Consider the following 17,652-nt stretch of genomic DNA (forward strand, 5'->3'; position numbering starts at 1 on the left):
TTATGGACTGCAGCCGATGTTTTACCGCGCGAAATTTTCGCATTCACTGCCAATGCGACGCGGCATGTCCTTGTCGCGGATGGATCCTTCGGGTTCCTTCCCATTTCCTCCCGGAAATGGCCTATACACTGGATCAACGTCTGTCCATCGTCTGAATACTCGGAGGGTTCCTGTAATCTGGGACACGCTCACACCTACACATGGCTATGTGAGGACTTGGGCTTGATGGACTTCATCGCAACATGCCCAGACCGATGACGACAGCGGCCAAGCTGTCGGGTGTGACACCGGCCTGCTTCGGCGCGGTTCTCGCGTTGTCAGATGCGGCTCTCGCTAGCGCGGTCGCTCCCGACGTGGATGACCATCAGACGTCACCAAGACCCTTCTCCGCATCATGTTGCATCGTTTGATAGGAACGGCAGCGTGGGAAGGCTGCGCATCGTCCGGAAGGACCCAGCATGCCGCACTTGCGCGTTTCGCGAAACACCAGCTCGGTTCCTTTACTAAGAGCTTCATCTATACGGCATCTAGGGAGGCCCACATACCTGAAGTGGATAAAAGTACCATTCCGTCTCCACGCCTCCGCGAGACCCTGCCTCCAAGACCAGCCATCATTGGGTGCACAGTCCCCGTTAAAGTGCGGACACATTCTACGATACGCTACTACCAGCTACTGTCTTGGTCCGCGTGCGATGTGCGTTAATACGTAATTCTCCATGTCCTTGGTTTCCTCCACGATGCGCTGTGACCAGTCTATCGTTCTTTCCCGCATCTATTTATCCTCTCAACTTGGCCCTCCTCAAACGTCTCCATTGACAAGTTCGTTTCTTGGTCGCATCTTCCTCGTCACTTCGATTCCCCCGTCTCGACCACACTCACTCGGTACATGCAGGCGTAAGTGCTTGGTCTCCCTCTAACCATGGATCACAAAGACGTCCCTTCTGCCCACGGCAACCTTCCCATGCAACATACACACGACCTCGACAACAAGCCCAAAGCTCTCAATGATCTGCCCGTATCTGCCCAGCGACCTACAGTAGCCCTTGCAGCAGACCCTACTCACGATCCGGAAGACCCTTTGCGACAAAAGAAGCACGGAGACCCCGAAAAGCTCGAAACCTCCTCCGAGCACGACACGAACCTAGGCGACGTATCCGATATCCAAAATGCAAGCAAACGCCCCACAAGCAGTGCAGGAACGAAGAAACTCAACACAACACAAACTGTCATCATCTTCATGACCAATGAGATCGGCATCGGTATCTTGTCATTGCCAGCCGCTCTGAACACCCTTGGGTTCTTCCCGGGTATCATTGCCATTGTCGGTATGGGGATGCTTAGCTTGTACACTGCCTACAATCTCGTTCAGTACTGGCGCAAGTATCCTTACATGCTCAACATTGTCGACTACGGACGCGTCCTCGGCGGTCCCTGGCTCGAAGCTGTCTTTGCCATTGGCTTCCTCATCAACATGGCTCTCATCAGCGCATCGGCAGTGGTCACTATTTCGATCGGTCTCAACACCGTCAGCGAACACGCGACCTGCACGGTCGCCTTCTCGGTCGTTGCGGCCATTGCCATGTGGGCCATGTGCGTACCGCGTAGTATGCGTTTCGTGTCATGGGCATCGTGGCCCTGCACCATCTCCATCTTCTCGGCCGTCATGTTCGTCATGATTGTGCTTGGTGTTCAGGGTCCCCGCAATGCGGGAGCACCTCTCAACCTGAAAGCTATCGGAAGTCCCACCTTCACTGAAGCTGTCGCGGCGTTCCTGAACATCGCCTTTGCTTTCAGCGGCAATCAAGCGTTCCCGACTGTCCTTGCTGAGATGGAGGACCCCTCTCGCGACTACCCACGCGCTGTCACCATTGAGAAGTGCGCCACTACCACTATCTACTGCATCGTCGCTGCGGTCGTCTACGCCCTTTCCGGTGAATCCGTCGCTTCGCCAGCGCTCGGATCTCTCCAACCCTTGATGGCAAAGGTCGCTTACGGAATCATCTTTGTTGGACTCCTTGGCACTGGTTTGGTGTTCGGCATGACCGCCGCGCGCTACCTGCACGTCTTCTTCCTGCGCGAGATCGGCACTCGCCAGGCCAAGAAAGATGGAAGCTTCAACGCTGAAGTCTCATCTAGCGCGTCCGGGTCGTCGCGTGGCCGCCGCGCTTCCATCGCAATGGGTGACGTCGGTAACAAGACTGAATGGGCTGTCTGGATCTTCTCGGTTACCCTGTTCTGGGTCGTCGTGTGGATCCTCGCCAACGCCATTCCGGTGTTCAGCTCCCTTCTCAACATTTCCGCCGCGCTTCTGCTATCATGGTTCACCTGGGGTGTTACTGTGCTTTTCTGGTTCCATCTCAACTGGAACGGCAAGTGGCGATCAAGTACAAAGAAGCTTGCGACGGCCGCTCTCAACGTGTTCATCATGTCGGTCACGCTCTTCATGATGGTACCTGGCATGTACGCCAGTATCCGCGCTTTGATGAACACGTTTGCCACAACAGATGTTAACGGCGCATTTACATGTGCGGACAACAGCATCTTGTAAAGACTTCACGTTCTTCTGGATATATGAATTAAGCTTTTACCTCCACAGGCTACGAAGTAGTCCACCTCAAGATCTCGCTTTGTTCCTTTTACAGCCTCGTCACAGTGTCCAGTTCGCCTAGAGATGCTAACTCGACGCGTCGCAAAACGAAAAACATCGAGAGTCATGCGCGTTGTTGTCTTTCAGGAACTGTCGTGACAGGTGAACGCGACTGCCTTTTCGGGAAATAGGTCACGGCCACCACCGAGGAACGACCGCGACTACCAACGACAACCGCTGACCCTACATTTAGGTCCTAGTATATGCCTCCAGAAAATATCAAGACGTTCCTTGCACTTCTGACACTGGTTTGGCAGGTCTCTGTCGTGAGTACCCACATAACAGAACGTGGTCGAGGCATGACATCACCTGCGCATCATCCCGGCATCCACTTCAAACATCACGCCGTTTTGCCGCCTATACATTAAGGTCTTATGGATCTATTCCCGAACTTGTGGTACCCATGCAGGAACAACCGCTGCGTATAGGCCGGAAATGAATGTAAGAATCATCGCCGCATCATACAAGGTGCTCGCCATGATGCCGACGACTTGCCGTGTCGTCGATCTACATGCTGCGCGAGTATAACAATAGATATCAGGACGTGCTGTCTCGATTTCAGGTCCAAGTAGGATTCTTTTGTCGTACGAGAATCCCAGTACTATCGAATCGCAAAGATGCAGCACGTCCTTCAAGCTGGTCTATCCTCTGGGATGTCAGCCGTCACTGGTATCCACAGCGGCAAGCACACCAAGCCTAACCCAGTCGACCCTTCCTTTGATGGTCTCGCAGCTGTCATGCCAGTAGACTGGATCCCAACCGCCGACAAAAAGGTCACATACAAGGGCAAGAACGGAGATGTCCACGCTCCGCAACTGTGCATCGGTGCCTGGCCTTGGGGCGACACTTCTACCTGGCACTGGAAGCCCGAGGAAGAGCCCCATGTCGCCGCAGCATGGAAGCACTGCGTTAGCAAAGGGGTCAACTTCATCGACACCGCCCAAGTCTACGGCACAGGCATGAGCGAGACAATCTGCGGAAGACTAGTCAAGGACATGCCAAGAGACAGTTTCGTCATGCAAGACAAGTACTTTGTCGTACCCCAAGCAAAAGACGTCCTCCACCCCACCATGGCCCCCCTCAAGAAGCTCGAAACCTCACTCAAGAACTTCGGCCTCGATTACATCGACATATACCTCGTGCATGGCCCCATTCACCTTCAAACCATCCCCATGATCGCCAAAGGCATGGCCGAGTGCGTGGAAAAGGGCATGACCAAGACCGTTGGAGTGGCAAACTACAGTCTCGCAGACATGATAAAGATGCAAGAGGAACTAGCCAAATACGGCGTTCCCCTCGCCATCAACCAAGTCGAGTTCTCCGTCCTCCGCCGCGAACCAGAACTTTCTGGTCTCCTCCAGACCTGCAAAGAACGCGGTATCGTCTTGCAGTCCTACTCCTCGCTCGCCCAAGGTCGGCTTACGGGTAAATACACATCTGACAACCCGCCGCCAAAGTCATACCGCTTCTCCAGCTACGATATGAAGGACATTGAGCCTGTCAACGCGGTGCTGAAGAAGATTGCGGATAAGCGCGGTGTACCTCAGAGTGCTGTTGCGCTGAACTACAATATGTGCAAGGGTATTACGCCGGTATGTGGTGTGAGGAAGGAAGAGCAGGCTGTTAGCAATTGTGCGGCGCTGGGGTGGAGGTTGAGTAATGAGGAGATTAGGGAGATTGATGGGGTTAGCTTTCAGGGACATACTACGAGTTTGTGGCAGCAGGGTTAGACGTGAATGGTTGAGACAGGGTTTCATTTAGTGCTAGCGTGGCAAAGTATAAGCTGAGCAACTCCTTCAAATCTCACTTCACTTCCAGTAACGAAACAGAAGCCATGTCCATGTAGCTGTCATTTGAACAGCTACACTCGGACCGAACTCGCCACTCTGACAGAAAAGATGCTCTCTGTACATAGCCATGGAGCCCCAGTTTTGTGTACCCACGCCTCGTATCCCTTCCTGTAGTGAGGGTGATCACAGATCCAGCGCCAGCGCCAGCAATTGGGCTTGGCGAAATCGTCCATCCACGGTTCAGATGCCTCGGACTTGACCACTATGTCTACATTGAGCCGGTTGTTGTCATCATGAATCCATATTCCCTCGACAGCATTGTCGAGATACTCGCTCCATCTACGCTGAGAGGCAGTGAAACTTTCCAAACCTGTGGATGGAACTCGAAAGCGATCGATTGATTTATGGAACTGCATGTCGAGATTGCGTGCTCGCGCTATGAGCAGATCCGAGCGTATAGAAAAATCCGAGGGGACAGAGCTGAAGCCATTGAGTCTGACGGCGAATTTCGGGTGCCTCTTACACATGCGGGCAAGCGGAGTAATGTTGAAGCGAGAGAAATGTCGATCGGGTTGGAAGGTGAAGGAGGCACTACCGACCAGGGAGTGTCCTTTATGCGGTACCAGAAACGTGTCCACATAGGCGGCAAGATCTTTGAGAGGGAATTGATGTGTGAAGTTAAGGTATTGCAATGGAAGCGCTTCCTGACGAATTTGGTCATTGACCTGGCAGAGATGGAAGTAGGTCCGATGCCCTATTTCGTCCACCGAAGGTGATCGGCGACTTAAGCTCTCGTTTCTAGGTGTCTCACAATATGAGTATATCGTGTTGCGCAATTCTGCAGTGAATGTTAGCGCACTGGTATTTGTCGACCTAAAGAGTTGCTGCTTTACCTCCGGGTAGATCCATAAAGCCGAGCTTTGTCGCATCTTGTTTGGTACCAAGTCGGCGCAGTGAGTGCGTGTTTTCTGTCTGCATGGCGACTGCGAGATGGTGCGGGTCGAGGCTGAAGTTTGGTTGTAGTTGTGTGCTGTGGTAACCGGTGGGAGTTGATACGTATGACTGAAGAACCTGGTGAGAGAGTGACCTCGGGGGCGTCCGCCATAATGCGCTAGTCCATATTGGTAAGTTTATTCACACATTCGCGCATTGGTCGAAGGGAACGCTTCGTCACTATGATTACGCAGACTCATAATATGATTGGTCTACTGTCTTGGTCGTGATACCGCCGAACCATGGACGGACGCAATGATGGTTCGTGGTAGCGGACCTGCCGAAGACATAGGCGTACACCATCCTAGATAAAGTCAACATGCACCCTCCAATATTCACGCCACAACCTTCCACATTCAACAAATTCCGACGTCGATCGCACCGTTAAACACACATCATGCTGACCGGCACTACTGGGTGTTTAGTAATACTACCATGGCTGATCTCACTTGCCGCATGCGACATTCTTTTTGGTAGGCAATCCATACCAGACTTGAGAAAATCAGATCATGAGTACTTGTACGGAGATCTTCATCATTCAGAAGACGCAGCAAATATCATCAAAGACATGTTCGAAGCACCGAGCCAACTCACCTGGCTCTTCATCTCCTTCAGCCTCATCGGACTCTCCACCTGCTATTCGCGCTCATTCGAGAAAATGAAGCACCAGCTTCTTCACTGCCTCTTAGCTACCAGCCTCATCGTGCGATTTTTAGCCATATTCTCAGGTATGCTGCATTTGAAGCTGCGATCCCTAGACTGGATTATTCCCTGGCTTGCAATATCACCTTTGAACATCCTCGTCCTTACAGATTTCATTGACCTCCGTGCTTGGGAATGTACGTCTTTGGGAACATTCCTCAACAATGTTTGGGAAGGCGTGTCTGGTGATCCCGCAGCAACCGACCGCAACCATATCGTCAAGCCTCGATTCGACTGGACGATGATCTGGAATACGACAGAATTGGTATCAACCCAGGACGCGATCATTCGACTAGCCTACTACCACCTCTTCGAGAACGCGGTACGCGTCCTGTGCCTCCGATACTATCACCCACACAATGAAGGCGCGCCATACACTACGTATATCAACAACTCGGAGATCTTGACCGGGTTACTGGCGCTCCAGGTGGCGGCTTGGACGTACTGCAAGATGCGTGAGAACGCCAAAATGCTGGGAGACGTTGAGAAGGGAGCTGCTGCCCTGCAGATGGGTCCAATCGTTGCAGATCGTCTTTAGTCCCGGTGGATCGTGGCCTGCCAGTATTTGTTGATCGTCTGGTATCGTATATTCATTTTCCCGTATGTATGTCGCATATCGAAGATGGCCCGAGAATATTTGATGAGGTGCTCCGGCCTGACAGTTCCCGTGGTGGTGGATCGTGGTTGGCAATGACGTCGCGCGTTGGACATTTCCGCAAATCGTTAGGCTGCGATGTCTGGTCAAGCATGCACGTACCCGAAGAGCTTTGCGTTAGACAATAAAGGTATAGAGAATCAAATAATTCCGCCATGGACGCTCAAGTGACCGAAGCTTTTTCTTCGGCGATTTTCGCTAGTCCGAGATGAGCCCATTGACCGCGTGTGAACGGGTCACAGACAAACTTTCATGGCAACCTTAATCGACATGTAAGTTGCGCCAGACACATCACCTGCGCGCACCGTCCCGGCGACTACCGGCAGGCCGGACAAGATGCGGGCATGATGCCAGGCGCTGGAATTGTGAATCTGCCGCTGCAAGGCAGATAAGATAAGCCTCATCGAAAGTGGGGATCGGAGGCGCTGATCAGGGGTAAAGCACGTGCCCCACCCCGGTCATCTCAGTGTGATAGCAATCTTACCGACGACTTCATTCGCCCAATGCGTTTCATCGACCATTGAAAGGGTTTAGCCTTTGTTCTCACTCGATGCCGCAATCCTGACTGAAGAAACATATGAGCTAGCAGGTGCCCCAATAGACGGTTGTGCCGGTCTCTTTACTTTTGTGCGACTTGCCCACAGTACTTATTCCTAATACCCACGCACTCGCCGTGGTGGTGTGGAAGAGCAGCCATGTCGTTTTTGGGCGACCTTTTCAGTTGTGGTCGGGCGAGACGGACGCGTGAGACGTCAACAGAGCCGCTTGAAACAAACGACGCGACGCCCGAGCCCAGCAACGCGCATGGAACTACTGCAACCACCCTTCACCCCACGATTGAGAAGCCGAGCGACATCACCGCGCCCAATGAAGACCGTTTTGAGCGCGCCGCGAATCCAGTGAGCGCAAGTGTACGGTCTAGTGTTGAGAGTCGCGGCAGCAAGAACGATGATGTCGAGCTGGCTGTCATTTCGGAGAAGTCGAAACCAAGTGCAGGATGGATGGTCGAACAGAGGGTCCTAGTCACAGCTACATCCGCCACAAAGCAAGACACATCGTCAGTAGCCGAGGAGCAGGAGCCTTCGCAGCAACTCGACCAAAAGCACGAGGAACACCATGCTCGTGCAGTCACCCCGCCTGTTCGCTGCGCCACCCCTGAACAGGAGCCATGGAACTCGACTCCCGTCGCCTATACCCAAGTCGAGCCTGAAGTCCACGACATTGCCGCCGCTGCGCCTGTGCGATGTGCGACACCTGAACCAGAAACCCGTGCGATCACCCCCGAGCAGCAACCCGAACCGAGTACCCCGTCTGTACACGATGAGACACCAGAACTGGCTATCGATGAAGTCACATCCACCAGTTCCGACGTTGACGATGTTGTTGAAGACATCCCGGCACCCAAGAAGACCGCACCACTTTGCTTCCTCGACATGCCGCCAGGTATGTTACTCCCTAGCCCATAAATGCACACACGCGCTAATATCACACAGAGATAAGGAACCGCATCTACGAGCGCATGAGCGAGGAGGTGCCCATCAGGATGTGCCGTCACGATGATCCGGCACTGGTCCAACGCGAAGGCGAAGCCACCCCGACCAAGCGGAGACAATACTACAACCTTACGCAGGTATGCCACCAGCTTCGCGAGGAGTTCCTACCGATATACGCGGAGAAGGCACACTACATCATCGACCTGTGGAGCCAGAAGTCGAACCTGGTCAAGATTGATTCGCTCAAGGGCCATGTCTCTTTGGACATCGATGCTGCGTGCTTCGACATGGAGCCCATTGACCTGTTGCCGCTCATCCGATGCCTTGTCCGCACACGTCGCACCGATTGTCGCTTCACCTCCACTGAGGGAGTTGTCTTCCGCAGCATCTCTGAGATCGTTGGCGAGCTCAACAAGCTGCTGCCAAACCCTGCCAACAGCAACCAAAGCTGGCTTACCGCAGTCAACGGGCCGATGAAGAGGATTGACTTGCACCTGTTTCCCCACGACGACATCCGACAATACTACCGATTCCGTGGTGCCGAGCCCCTGTTGCGCGTAGTCTACCCATCGGCGGTGAGTGAGGAGTGGATGAAGCGGGCTTCCAAGTCTGAGGGATACGAAGCGTACTTGCAAAAGACTGGTTTGGACAAGTTCGAGATGCACGTCGTTATCGGCCACGCTTCTCGACGTACCACAAACGAAGGTCGCCTGCCGCTCGACTGGCGCATGAGCTACCAGCTGTCGAGGCACTCCATTGACAGCCGCGCTCCCCGCATGTCTATGGATATCGCTGCTGCTCGCATGTCTATCGACAGGGCGCCTCGGATGTCATAATGACGAATTGATAATGTTTGGGGCGAATGCGCATCCTGCGCTTAGTGCTTACGTCCTGCACTTCACGTTCGAGCTGTGTGCCAGCTTGGGCATGGCTATTTATGATTGTAACAGGGCGCAGCGCTCATTTACTTGTAATGTTTTCTAGGGAGGACAATCTGTTTGTAAGCGCATGGCCGCCCAGTGACGAACCACGCTCATCTGCAGTCGCTACGGGCGGCGTCATGGCATCATACCCTTTTATGTTTTCTATACCCCGAAATCGATCAAAAGTTATTTCCCTCATCTCCACTTTGAACATCATGACCGACTCAAACACTGAAGAACTACTATCCGCCCCAAGATGCGTGCCATTCCACGACACCAGTGATTCACTTCAGCGAGATGGCACGCGCATTCTCAAAAGCTTCAAGAATGATTTCCTCAGCATCACATTCCTAAGCAACGACGGCGTTCTGCGCTCGCTGACTGCAGATCGCAAGGTGCTCTCTGCGGAAGGACCCAGTAAGCATCCTACCTATCGGGGCGTTTCAGTACTGATCATATCACACAGGACCTGACCTCATTGAAGCTTTTCTGAGTCGCTTTCCAAAATACTTCAGGGCCCAAATAACGAGCCCAGTATTTGCTGACAGTGCAAAGACGCCCAAAGAAAAGTGGTTTGAGCCCGACGCGGGGGTTCTACCAGAGCCGCTGTCACAGCAGGAGATTGAGAAGTTCAAGAATCAGCCTGAGGAGCGGACAGAGTTGCTCCGAAAGCGGATGCGTGAGGATGAAACGTGAGTCACGACGCCTCATTCCGTAGAATGGAAGCTGACTATGTGAAGTTTGTTGGACGTCAATGGCGTGCTTGTTTGAGTGTCAGGCTGGGAATGCGTTGCGAGTTGCGATGAGATGGCACATGTGACGGCGGCAAAGCAAACCTTGTGGCGTTCAAAACCAAGCTTCCTCGTACACATTAACACAAAAGCCAAACTTGTTCGGATGCAAACCATATTTGACTCTGCGCCGAGAAAAAGCATGGCATTCGTAGATTACCACAGGATCGCCAGCACACAGCGGACATGTGCCTGGACGCCTGAAAGTTTCAGACATCGGTGGCCCAAAGTATCTGTAAAAACCTTCTTATCTTGTCATTCAAGGAGGTGTAGCGCCATATTCGGCATGGACTTTTACAGGTTGTGTCGAGAAGGAAACATTGAAATTGTGCATCACGACGGCATGTGCCTTCCATGAGGGGCAGTCACAAGGCACGGGGTCTGGCTCTGCAAACTTCACCAATCGGCATAACCTCGGCCCGCGACATGGCCTTTCCCTTTCGCCCTCATCCATCACTCCTGCAAGCCCATCCATTCTCATTCCACATCATGGTCCCCGCTTCACCTCTGCACAAATTTTATCCGCACCGCTTTACCTCCACGATTGCCCATAATGCCTTCATACTTGTGTGCTCGGCGGTGCTAATGCCTACCAAGCTTCCTTCTTAATTTCGAGAATTTCCCCGGATTTGCTTCGAAACACCGAAAGCCAGCCCCACCAATGATATGATGCGCACGCGGGTACTAGACGTGCTAGACTCGGAGTAGTACTACAAACGCTGGGGCGAAGTATATACCCATGCTCGGCTCTTGTACAATCAGCACCATGCACTACTCCGCAAGGCGTAGGTGCTCTATCCTAATGGCGGAGCCACCTCGATTTGGGTAACTAACGTGGAGTGTACAATACTACCACCGGGAAAGATGGTATTGTGATGGTGTGTGGTAACCACCTGCGCACACACGTGGGAAAGCAAATACATTGCTATAAAGCCGTCTTGTACAATGAATCCACATGAGGTTTCCAGCTCGTTGTCTTCCATCAGTCAGTCTTCAAGATGCGGTTCTTAGCGACCGTTACTGCCCTGCTTCTGGCCCCTACGGCTGTTTTTGCAGCTTGGGGCTACACCGATGACGGCAAAAACTATGTTATCGATACGAACGCGAATCTCGTCGTCAAGGTCAGCAAGTCAAACGCCGACATGACCTCGATCAAGTACCGTGGCGTTGAGTACAACGGCCAGAACGCGAAGAATTCGCACGTGGAATCTGGCCTCGCACCCGGCACCGTCACCATTCAGCAATACACCAACGTCATCAAGGTGACGATGAAAGTAGGAACGCTCGTTCACACTCTCGTCTTCCGCTATGGCAACCCCAACGTCTATATCTTCATGAACAAGAAAGACAGCAGCATTACTGTGTCACGATACATCCTTCGCATCCCCCCAAACATCTTTACCAACAACATCAACGAAGACACGGACTGGGTTCCGGACGGTGCCACTGCCATTGAGTCTGGCGACATCAACGGGCTCAACGGCCAGACATGGTCCAAACATTACTCCGGCAAGTTGTATGGCCGCACAATGGACTACGACTGGGTTGGGTACACCAATCGAAATGTCGGCATGTACATGATTAGGTCGAATCATGAGAAGGCGTCGGGCGGGCCTTTCTTCCGAAGTTTGGTGCGCCGCGGAGGTAGCGGTGGCCCAGATCTCTATGATATCTACCACTACAACATGGGTACGCAAATTCGCTCTTGTCCTAGACTAAAGCAGATGCTAATGTGCTATAGGTCATACTGATGTGATGCGCTTTGGCCTGCAAGGTCCCTCCGTCCTCCACTTCACGGATAGCGGTGCCGCACCGAGCACCGCACTCTTCGCTCGCAACGCTAACTGGGACTGGATGGACTCCCTTGGAATCGATGGCTGGGTTCCGGCAAGTCAACGTGGTGCCGTCGCTGGCGTTGGTTTGGCCAACATAAAGAGCGGTTATCAGTATGTTGTCGGTCTGAAGAGTGCCCAGGCGCAATACTGGGCCATCGCATCATCCGGCTCTTGGAGAATCAGCAAGATTCTGCCAGGCTCGTACACGTTGACTGTATACAAGGGTGTAAGTACAGCCATCCATCAGAACTTTGATCCGACGTGAACTCACCCGATATTGCAGGAGCTCGAGGTTCACACTAGCACTGTTACCGTCACTGCTGGAGGCACCGTAGCGCTGAACACGATCACCTGCAACGACCCGTCAGATACAGCTGTCGTATGGCGAATCGGCGAATGGGATGGTACACCTAAAGGTTTCCTGAACTTCGGCGACAGCCCCATGAAGCCTACATACATGCATCCATCCGATTCGCGCCTCGCCAAATGGGATGCTAGCAACTACATCGTCGGTACCAGCTCCGCCGCCAACTTCCCCGGCTACATGTGGAAAGACATCAACAACGACCACCTCGTCTACTTCCGCCTCAACGATGCGCAACTAGCCAATGGCGCAAAGATCAGAATCGGTGTCACAGAGGGCATGTCTGGTGGAAGACCGGCTATTGCGGTGAACAGCTGGACCGCTGCTTTGCAGTCAGACAAGGGTCAGGGCGATACCAGAAGTCTGACTGTTGGAACCTACCGTGGCAACAACTACGTTTATGAGTACAGTGTGCCGGCAAGTGCGTGGGTGAAGAGCGCGAGGGAGTATCAGGTACTGAAGATCTCTGTCATTTCTGGAAAGACGTCTACGGGATATTTGAGTCCGAGTATCAGTCTCGACGCAGTTGAGATGGTCGCAGCCTAGCTAGACAGCTTACTTTCCCTTCACTCTCCCCATAGTTATGGCGTGGAATCCACAAACATGTGGAAGTAGCGCAGAATTAGCAAATTCGTAACGTCGTCGAATTGGTGTAGTCGGGTTCCAGTCATCGTGTCGCGCTACTGTGTCAGCCTTGCTTAATCAGGTACATATTCACTCGCTCCTCTTGTAGACAGGCTCGCATATCTGGTAAGTGGCACAACCTACGACACGATTATGGGTATCACTATCTAACATTAATCAGCAACAACACCCAGATCTAACGCGAAATCTTCGATGCGCCGGCCTTCGCGCCTGGTGGAGAGCTCGGATGAAGAATTAGAAGAGGTGCCCCGCTATAGCACCGGTTTCGACGCATCTTTGCGGATGCAACAAGTACTCAAGTTGCCCGACGGTACTATCATTGCGTAGACAGAAATCGGCTACTATCCTCCAATGACAAGTCAGAGTCCTCCTCATCCCCCGTTCACGCAGTGCGGGTATCATCAGACACCGATGCCTATGGTATATGGCTCCCCAGTACTTTAAGGAGGTGTCTATGGCTACAACGCCCCAGCCTACATGACGTCATACCCTCCAATCTTCTCGACACCCTACCATGTGCCGCAGTCGTTCTCGGATCCAGATTAGACCACCACAGTGCGTCCTGCTCGTTACCTTGTCGAGGATGACTCTGGCTCTGAGCCTGACGTCTTTAGACCAAGTCAGACCAGAGTACGCCCTGCTCATCGCGTCGTCAACGCCTTTGACTGATGGTATATCACCTTGCGCGCTATTTGGTCTATCTGCAGAACCATCGCAAACTTTGCCAGAGTATGGGTACTCCAGTCGCATCGTCTCCATCAGCAGTTACGATGTAAGCTGCAGCTATGTATGGACGTAATCAGTCACAGTCCCATCAAACCCAGAGCAAGTGTTGGCGCAGCTATCAGTACCATGCAGACTGCCACCGCACAGGTGTGCTTTACTCTAACTCAGCCGGTGATCACTGATCTAGCATGAACAACCAGACAATCGAGGAGCGCTTGAACGCGACGGTCCCAGTGCCCAAACCACAAACAATGGACATCAAGCACGCGATTGGAATAAAGCTTGCGATTCTCTCCTGCACAGAGCCTGACCTGATTCACACTCCCGAAGTCCGCTCTGAACCAACGTGCAACCGAGCCAATACTACGACGCCACTAGCATGTCTGGAAACGATATCAAAGGGAAGTTCCAACGAAGGTCAGCAAGCCAGAAGGAACGTGCGGATGAAGTGACTCAGTTTGTGGGAAAGTTGGCCAACCAGAAGGAGGAGTTGGACAGAATGGTTGCCCAGGGTCTCTTAGACATCAAATCAGAGAACATCTACGTAAGGTATGCTTCCCGAATGCATTACCACGATCTAACTTACAACAAAGGCCAACGTGACCAGCCTCGACGATATTGGACCCCTGGGTTCCTTCGAGGAGTGGACGATGAAACTAAATAACCAGTCTTCCGCCGCCCCAGAGGGTACCACTGCGCTAGTTCATATAACCGTTCCACCAGCCAGGAAGGCGCGGGCCGCCTCGGTCCTCCTCCAAGAGGCTATTACCGAATTGAAAGGACTACCCAAGTACACCGACTCCATTTTGAAGAATGAAGAGTTGGAAATCACGCAACGTTACGAGATGCTGGTAGCAGCGGATGATTGGTACGGCAGCATGCTAATCCAGGCGGCTGAGCTTTATCTGGAGCCAGCGGAGAGAACAATCAGTTCCTTCATCGACGCATACAAAGAGCAAGGAAAGGACCTTGATCAAGAACTCCTGCAGGAATTCGACAACCAAAGTCCCGAGCAGAAGATACAGATGATGTTGGATCACCGGGTCGCTACTTTCGCAACCACTGCCGATAATCGCGAGATATCAACCTTTCGCAAAAATATCCTCATGCTGCTCATGTTTACACAGAGTAGATGGAAGTCAGAAATGGAAGACTGCCTTAGGGAGCTTCGTAGTGTCCTCCCCTTAACCGAGACCATCTAGTCAGGGACGGAGCGGATCGTTGGAGGAATGCCTTGCGCTACCATTCGTGTCAACATACAATGAAATGAGAGATGATTGAATCAATCGAAGATGACGTATACAGTGGGTTGATACGAGGTTACCGCATACAAAGCATTAAATGTTAACAAGTAAGTGATGTTTGAGACAATGTATGCTTCAGGCTTAAAAAATGTTTTTTGGTTCCTTGCAACTTCGACATATACCCGAACCCGAAAGCACACTGAAGGTACCCTCTATACCTAGTCGCATAGACCATCAGCGAAGCTATCTAATGACCTACATTCTTCATGGCTCGACTGTCCATCGTCGAGCTGATGTATGATTATGTGCAAGTTCGACGTGCTGATGGAGAATGAGCCGATAGAGTACATCAGCTTTATTATCATGAGCTATCTTTTACTTTATATTGTTGTTCTCCATTAGCTTCCATCTCATGTACAATCAGATTGCTTCTTTGTTGTTAGCAAACGTATTTGCCTTGTATAGGTAGTACTGCTCGTCTATAGATCTAATCATCATCCCACCTTTCTTCAGATACATCTTTCCAAGATATCTATACCTAGACTACCCCCATCGAATGGTGTCGTGTTTTGACCAACGACTGGCTCGCCGTGTATGAGCTCGATTTCGAAAGCGCGGCAATACCTCGTCCCACCACTTTGGGTCGTTCGTATCAGACGTTGTGATATACATAGGTGGCGAAGCCATTTGCTTGACTTGGCCCAGGGACCTCTCAAGAACATCAATGCTGTTCCATTGCATCTCGCCAAGTTCTTGGATCATCTGTATATGGACGTTATGCCACTCTTGCACTGTTTCGTCGTCTTCAACGACGGCGTTATTGAACTCCAAGGCCGCTTCGACGTCCACGATCTCGACATTTATGTCGTCGCGCCCCAGGGCTATCAACCGGTCCAGAATCGTTCGTGCTACGATGGCCCAGTTGGCGTGGGCATCTGCCACCGAGATATCTGCTAAAACAGTTACAGTCTTGTTGTACTCGCTGTCCGGACCGGGTGTCTTGAACGGTTTTCGGCTGACTATTTCGACATCGTAGTAGCGAACCGAGGCTTTTCGCAGTATCTGGTGAACTTCAAGCATAGGGCCGCCGGCTAGCCATTCGCGGAAGCCTTGATGCCGAGTTGTGTGTACTGGCAGTCGTGGCATGCCGGGAGAGCATACGCGATAGGATGATCTCGTACCTAGAAGAGGAAACGGAGTCATGGTGGTTAGATGGAGGAGGGAGTTGTCTGGAGACTGCGCGAGACGCCGCAGCTGGTTCCGATGGGCTTGTGAAGTAGTTGCGTCGTGCTGTGACCAGTGCAAGCTAGAAGTGTCTAGCGATCTTGCGCGGCGGATTGAGCGTGGTCGGAAGAGACCCGACTCGTTGCTTCGCTGTCTCTTATGGTCGGTCATGGTGCGTCCCCGTAATCGATCTCACAAATTGTAATGGTAGCGCGGAATTGTTACCCAGGATTGGGACGGCGGATCTCAGGCTGGCGAGATTGATCAATCCTCGAACGCAAAGCTCCATTGGCCTTGAGAGAGACCGCTTGGGGAAGCCATGGCTCTGGGGCCCAGGAGCTAATCCTACGTTAGCAAAGCAAGTACGGTTGGAGGTTTATCATTTTCGCTATCGCGCTAGGTCAATTTGCGCGGCTTCACCTTCCCAATGCCAGTGATCACGTGGCGTGCTATGGTAGTCGTGAGTCGTACTTTCCTCTCTAACCGTCTGCCACCCCGCACCCGCCCTCCGCGACAGATCCATGGATTAACTTCCGACGCACTACCTGCATCTCACACAATGATAGGCCAATTTGCATGATGACAAGAGCATACCGTTTGCAGACCAGTCTCCGTGTGTCCAGCGAGACAGCGAGCTCTCTGATAAGTTTGTGCCCACGCTGTACATGCGCGCATATGTCGACAAGCAGGGCAACCCTCCCAGCCAGCAGGACATTGAGCTGATCATCGACCACCTATCCTGGTGTATCTCCGGAGACCCCCGATCAGCCCAACAGAACGCCACCATCGACAGCCAGACTCGTGGACACACCAGCGCTGCTGAGATCAAGCAAGGTCGTCACCGCTACCTTGGGCGCCAGATTCGTGCCGAGCGCATTGAAACGTTTTGTGAGGCGGTAGATCGAAATCTGCTCCAACACAACCCTGACAGAGGCAGTAGCAAGTCGGTCGTGAACAATCCCTTCAAGTATTTTGGGGTCACCAGCCATCCTCATCGCCGCATGAACCAGCATGCTTCGCAAAAATCTACCAACCGCATCATGACGCTAGTCACCAACGTCGGCAAATATTTGAAGTCTGAAGGATCGATGACACGCAGCTACGAAACCAAAAGCTACACAATCTGCCATATGGCGGACGAAACGGAGTATCGGCTGAGCGAGGAACTCTTCTGCCAAATGGGTGGAGGATACTATTACACTGGCCGGGGCTTCAACATCGCAAAAGCTGATTCGGCAAGCTCTGGTGACTTGGGTGAAACCACTTTCTGCAATGGCACCGAGCAATGGGCAGCGTGTATCGACTGGCGAATGAGACACACATCTTATCTTGACTGCGTCCAGGCTTCCCAATGAAAAGACCGCCACTGCGACTACTGACATGAACCGTGAGCATGACCAAGTACTACGTACGGTGAGCGACAATGGCGACCGGCGGCTTGTCTATGGCTCCGCATACGCGGCGATCGGACGGACAATATTGGACGAGTCTGAGAAGATCAAGCGCGAGCTGGACGAGGAAGACGAAGTTCTTGTTGAGGCGTCGGTTGTGGTGTGAGATTCGATATCTTTATTGCTTTCACATCGCCTACCATCTAGTATGCTGAACGATACTTCTCAT

The 17,652-nt window shown here is 52.4% G+C and overlaps 7 protein-coding genes across 7 annotated transcripts; all 7 read left to right on the forward strand.

Moving 5' to 3' along the window:
* Window positions 1-919: 919 nt before the first annotated feature.
* On the forward strand, window positions 920-2,548 carry J4E78_006074 (uncharacterized protein; the record flags this gene model as incomplete). Its single annotated transcript, XM_049366688.1, has 1 exon — window positions 920-2,548. One exon carries the CDS (start codon window positions 920-922, stop codon window positions 2,546-2,548), a length of 1,629 nt encoding a protein of 542 aa, XP_049221394.1.
* A 716-nt stretch (window positions 2,549-3,264) lies between these two features.
* J4E78_006075 (uncharacterized protein) lies at window positions 3,265-4,377 on the forward strand (the record flags this gene model as incomplete). The annotated part of the gene is made up of 1 exon (XM_049366689.1): window positions 3,265-4,377. One exon carries the CDS (start codon window positions 3,265-3,267, stop codon window positions 4,375-4,377), a length of 1,113 nt encoding a protein of 370 aa, XP_049221395.1.
* Window positions 4,378-7,482: 3,105 nt separating this feature from the next.
* J4E78_006076 (uncharacterized protein) lies at window positions 7,483-9,116 on the forward strand (the record flags this gene model as incomplete). The annotated part of the gene is made up of 3 exons (XM_049366690.1): window positions 7,483-7,487; window positions 7,509-8,230; window positions 8,281-9,116. 3 exons carry the CDS (start codon window positions 7,483-7,485, stop codon window positions 9,114-9,116), a joined length of 1,563 nt encoding a protein of 520 aa, XP_049221396.1.
* Window positions 9,117-9,418: 302 nt separating this feature from the next.
* Window positions 9,419-9,974, forward strand: J4E78_006077 (uncharacterized protein; the record flags this gene model as incomplete). Its single annotated transcript, XM_049366691.1, has 3 exons — window positions 9,419-9,620; window positions 9,670-9,895; window positions 9,944-9,974. 3 exons carry the CDS (start codon window positions 9,419-9,421, stop codon window positions 9,972-9,974), a joined length of 459 nt encoding a protein of 152 aa, XP_049221397.1.
* Window positions 9,975-10,992: 1,018 nt separating this feature from the next.
* J4E78_006078 (uncharacterized protein) lies at window positions 10,993-12,739 on the forward strand (the record flags this gene model as incomplete). Its single annotated transcript, XM_049366692.1, has 3 exons — window positions 10,993-11,683; window positions 11,736-12,055; window positions 12,113-12,739. The coding sequence occupies 3 exons, from the start codon at window positions 10,993-10,995 to the stop codon at window positions 12,737-12,739; spliced, it is 1,638 nt and encodes a 545-aa protein (XP_049221398.1).
* A 1,204-nt stretch (window positions 12,740-13,943) lies between these two features.
* Window positions 13,944-14,766, forward strand: J4E78_006079 (uncharacterized protein; the record flags this gene model as incomplete). Its single annotated transcript, XM_049366693.1, has 2 exons — window positions 13,944-14,113; window positions 14,172-14,766. The coding sequence occupies 2 exons, from the start codon at window positions 13,944-13,946 to the stop codon at window positions 14,764-14,766; spliced, it is 765 nt and encodes a 254-aa protein (XP_049221399.1).
* A 1,693-nt stretch (window positions 14,767-16,459) lies between these two features.
* J4E78_006080 (uncharacterized protein) lies at window positions 16,460-17,589 on the forward strand (the record flags this gene model as incomplete). Its single annotated transcript, XM_049366694.1, has 3 exons — window positions 16,460-16,465; window positions 16,599-17,326; window positions 17,376-17,589. 3 exons carry the CDS (start codon window positions 16,460-16,462, stop codon window positions 17,587-17,589), a joined length of 948 nt encoding a protein of 315 aa, XP_049221400.1.
* Between the last annotated feature and the right edge of the window lie 63 nt (window positions 17,590-17,652).

Source organism: Alternaria triticimaculans (assembly GCF_023758025.1).
Source record: "Alternaria triticimaculans strain BMP 0046 chromosome Unknown scaffold_8, whole genome shotgun sequence".
Taxonomy (NCBI): domain Eukaryota; kingdom Fungi; phylum Ascomycota; class Dothideomycetes; order Pleosporales; family Pleosporaceae; genus Alternaria; species Alternaria triticimaculans.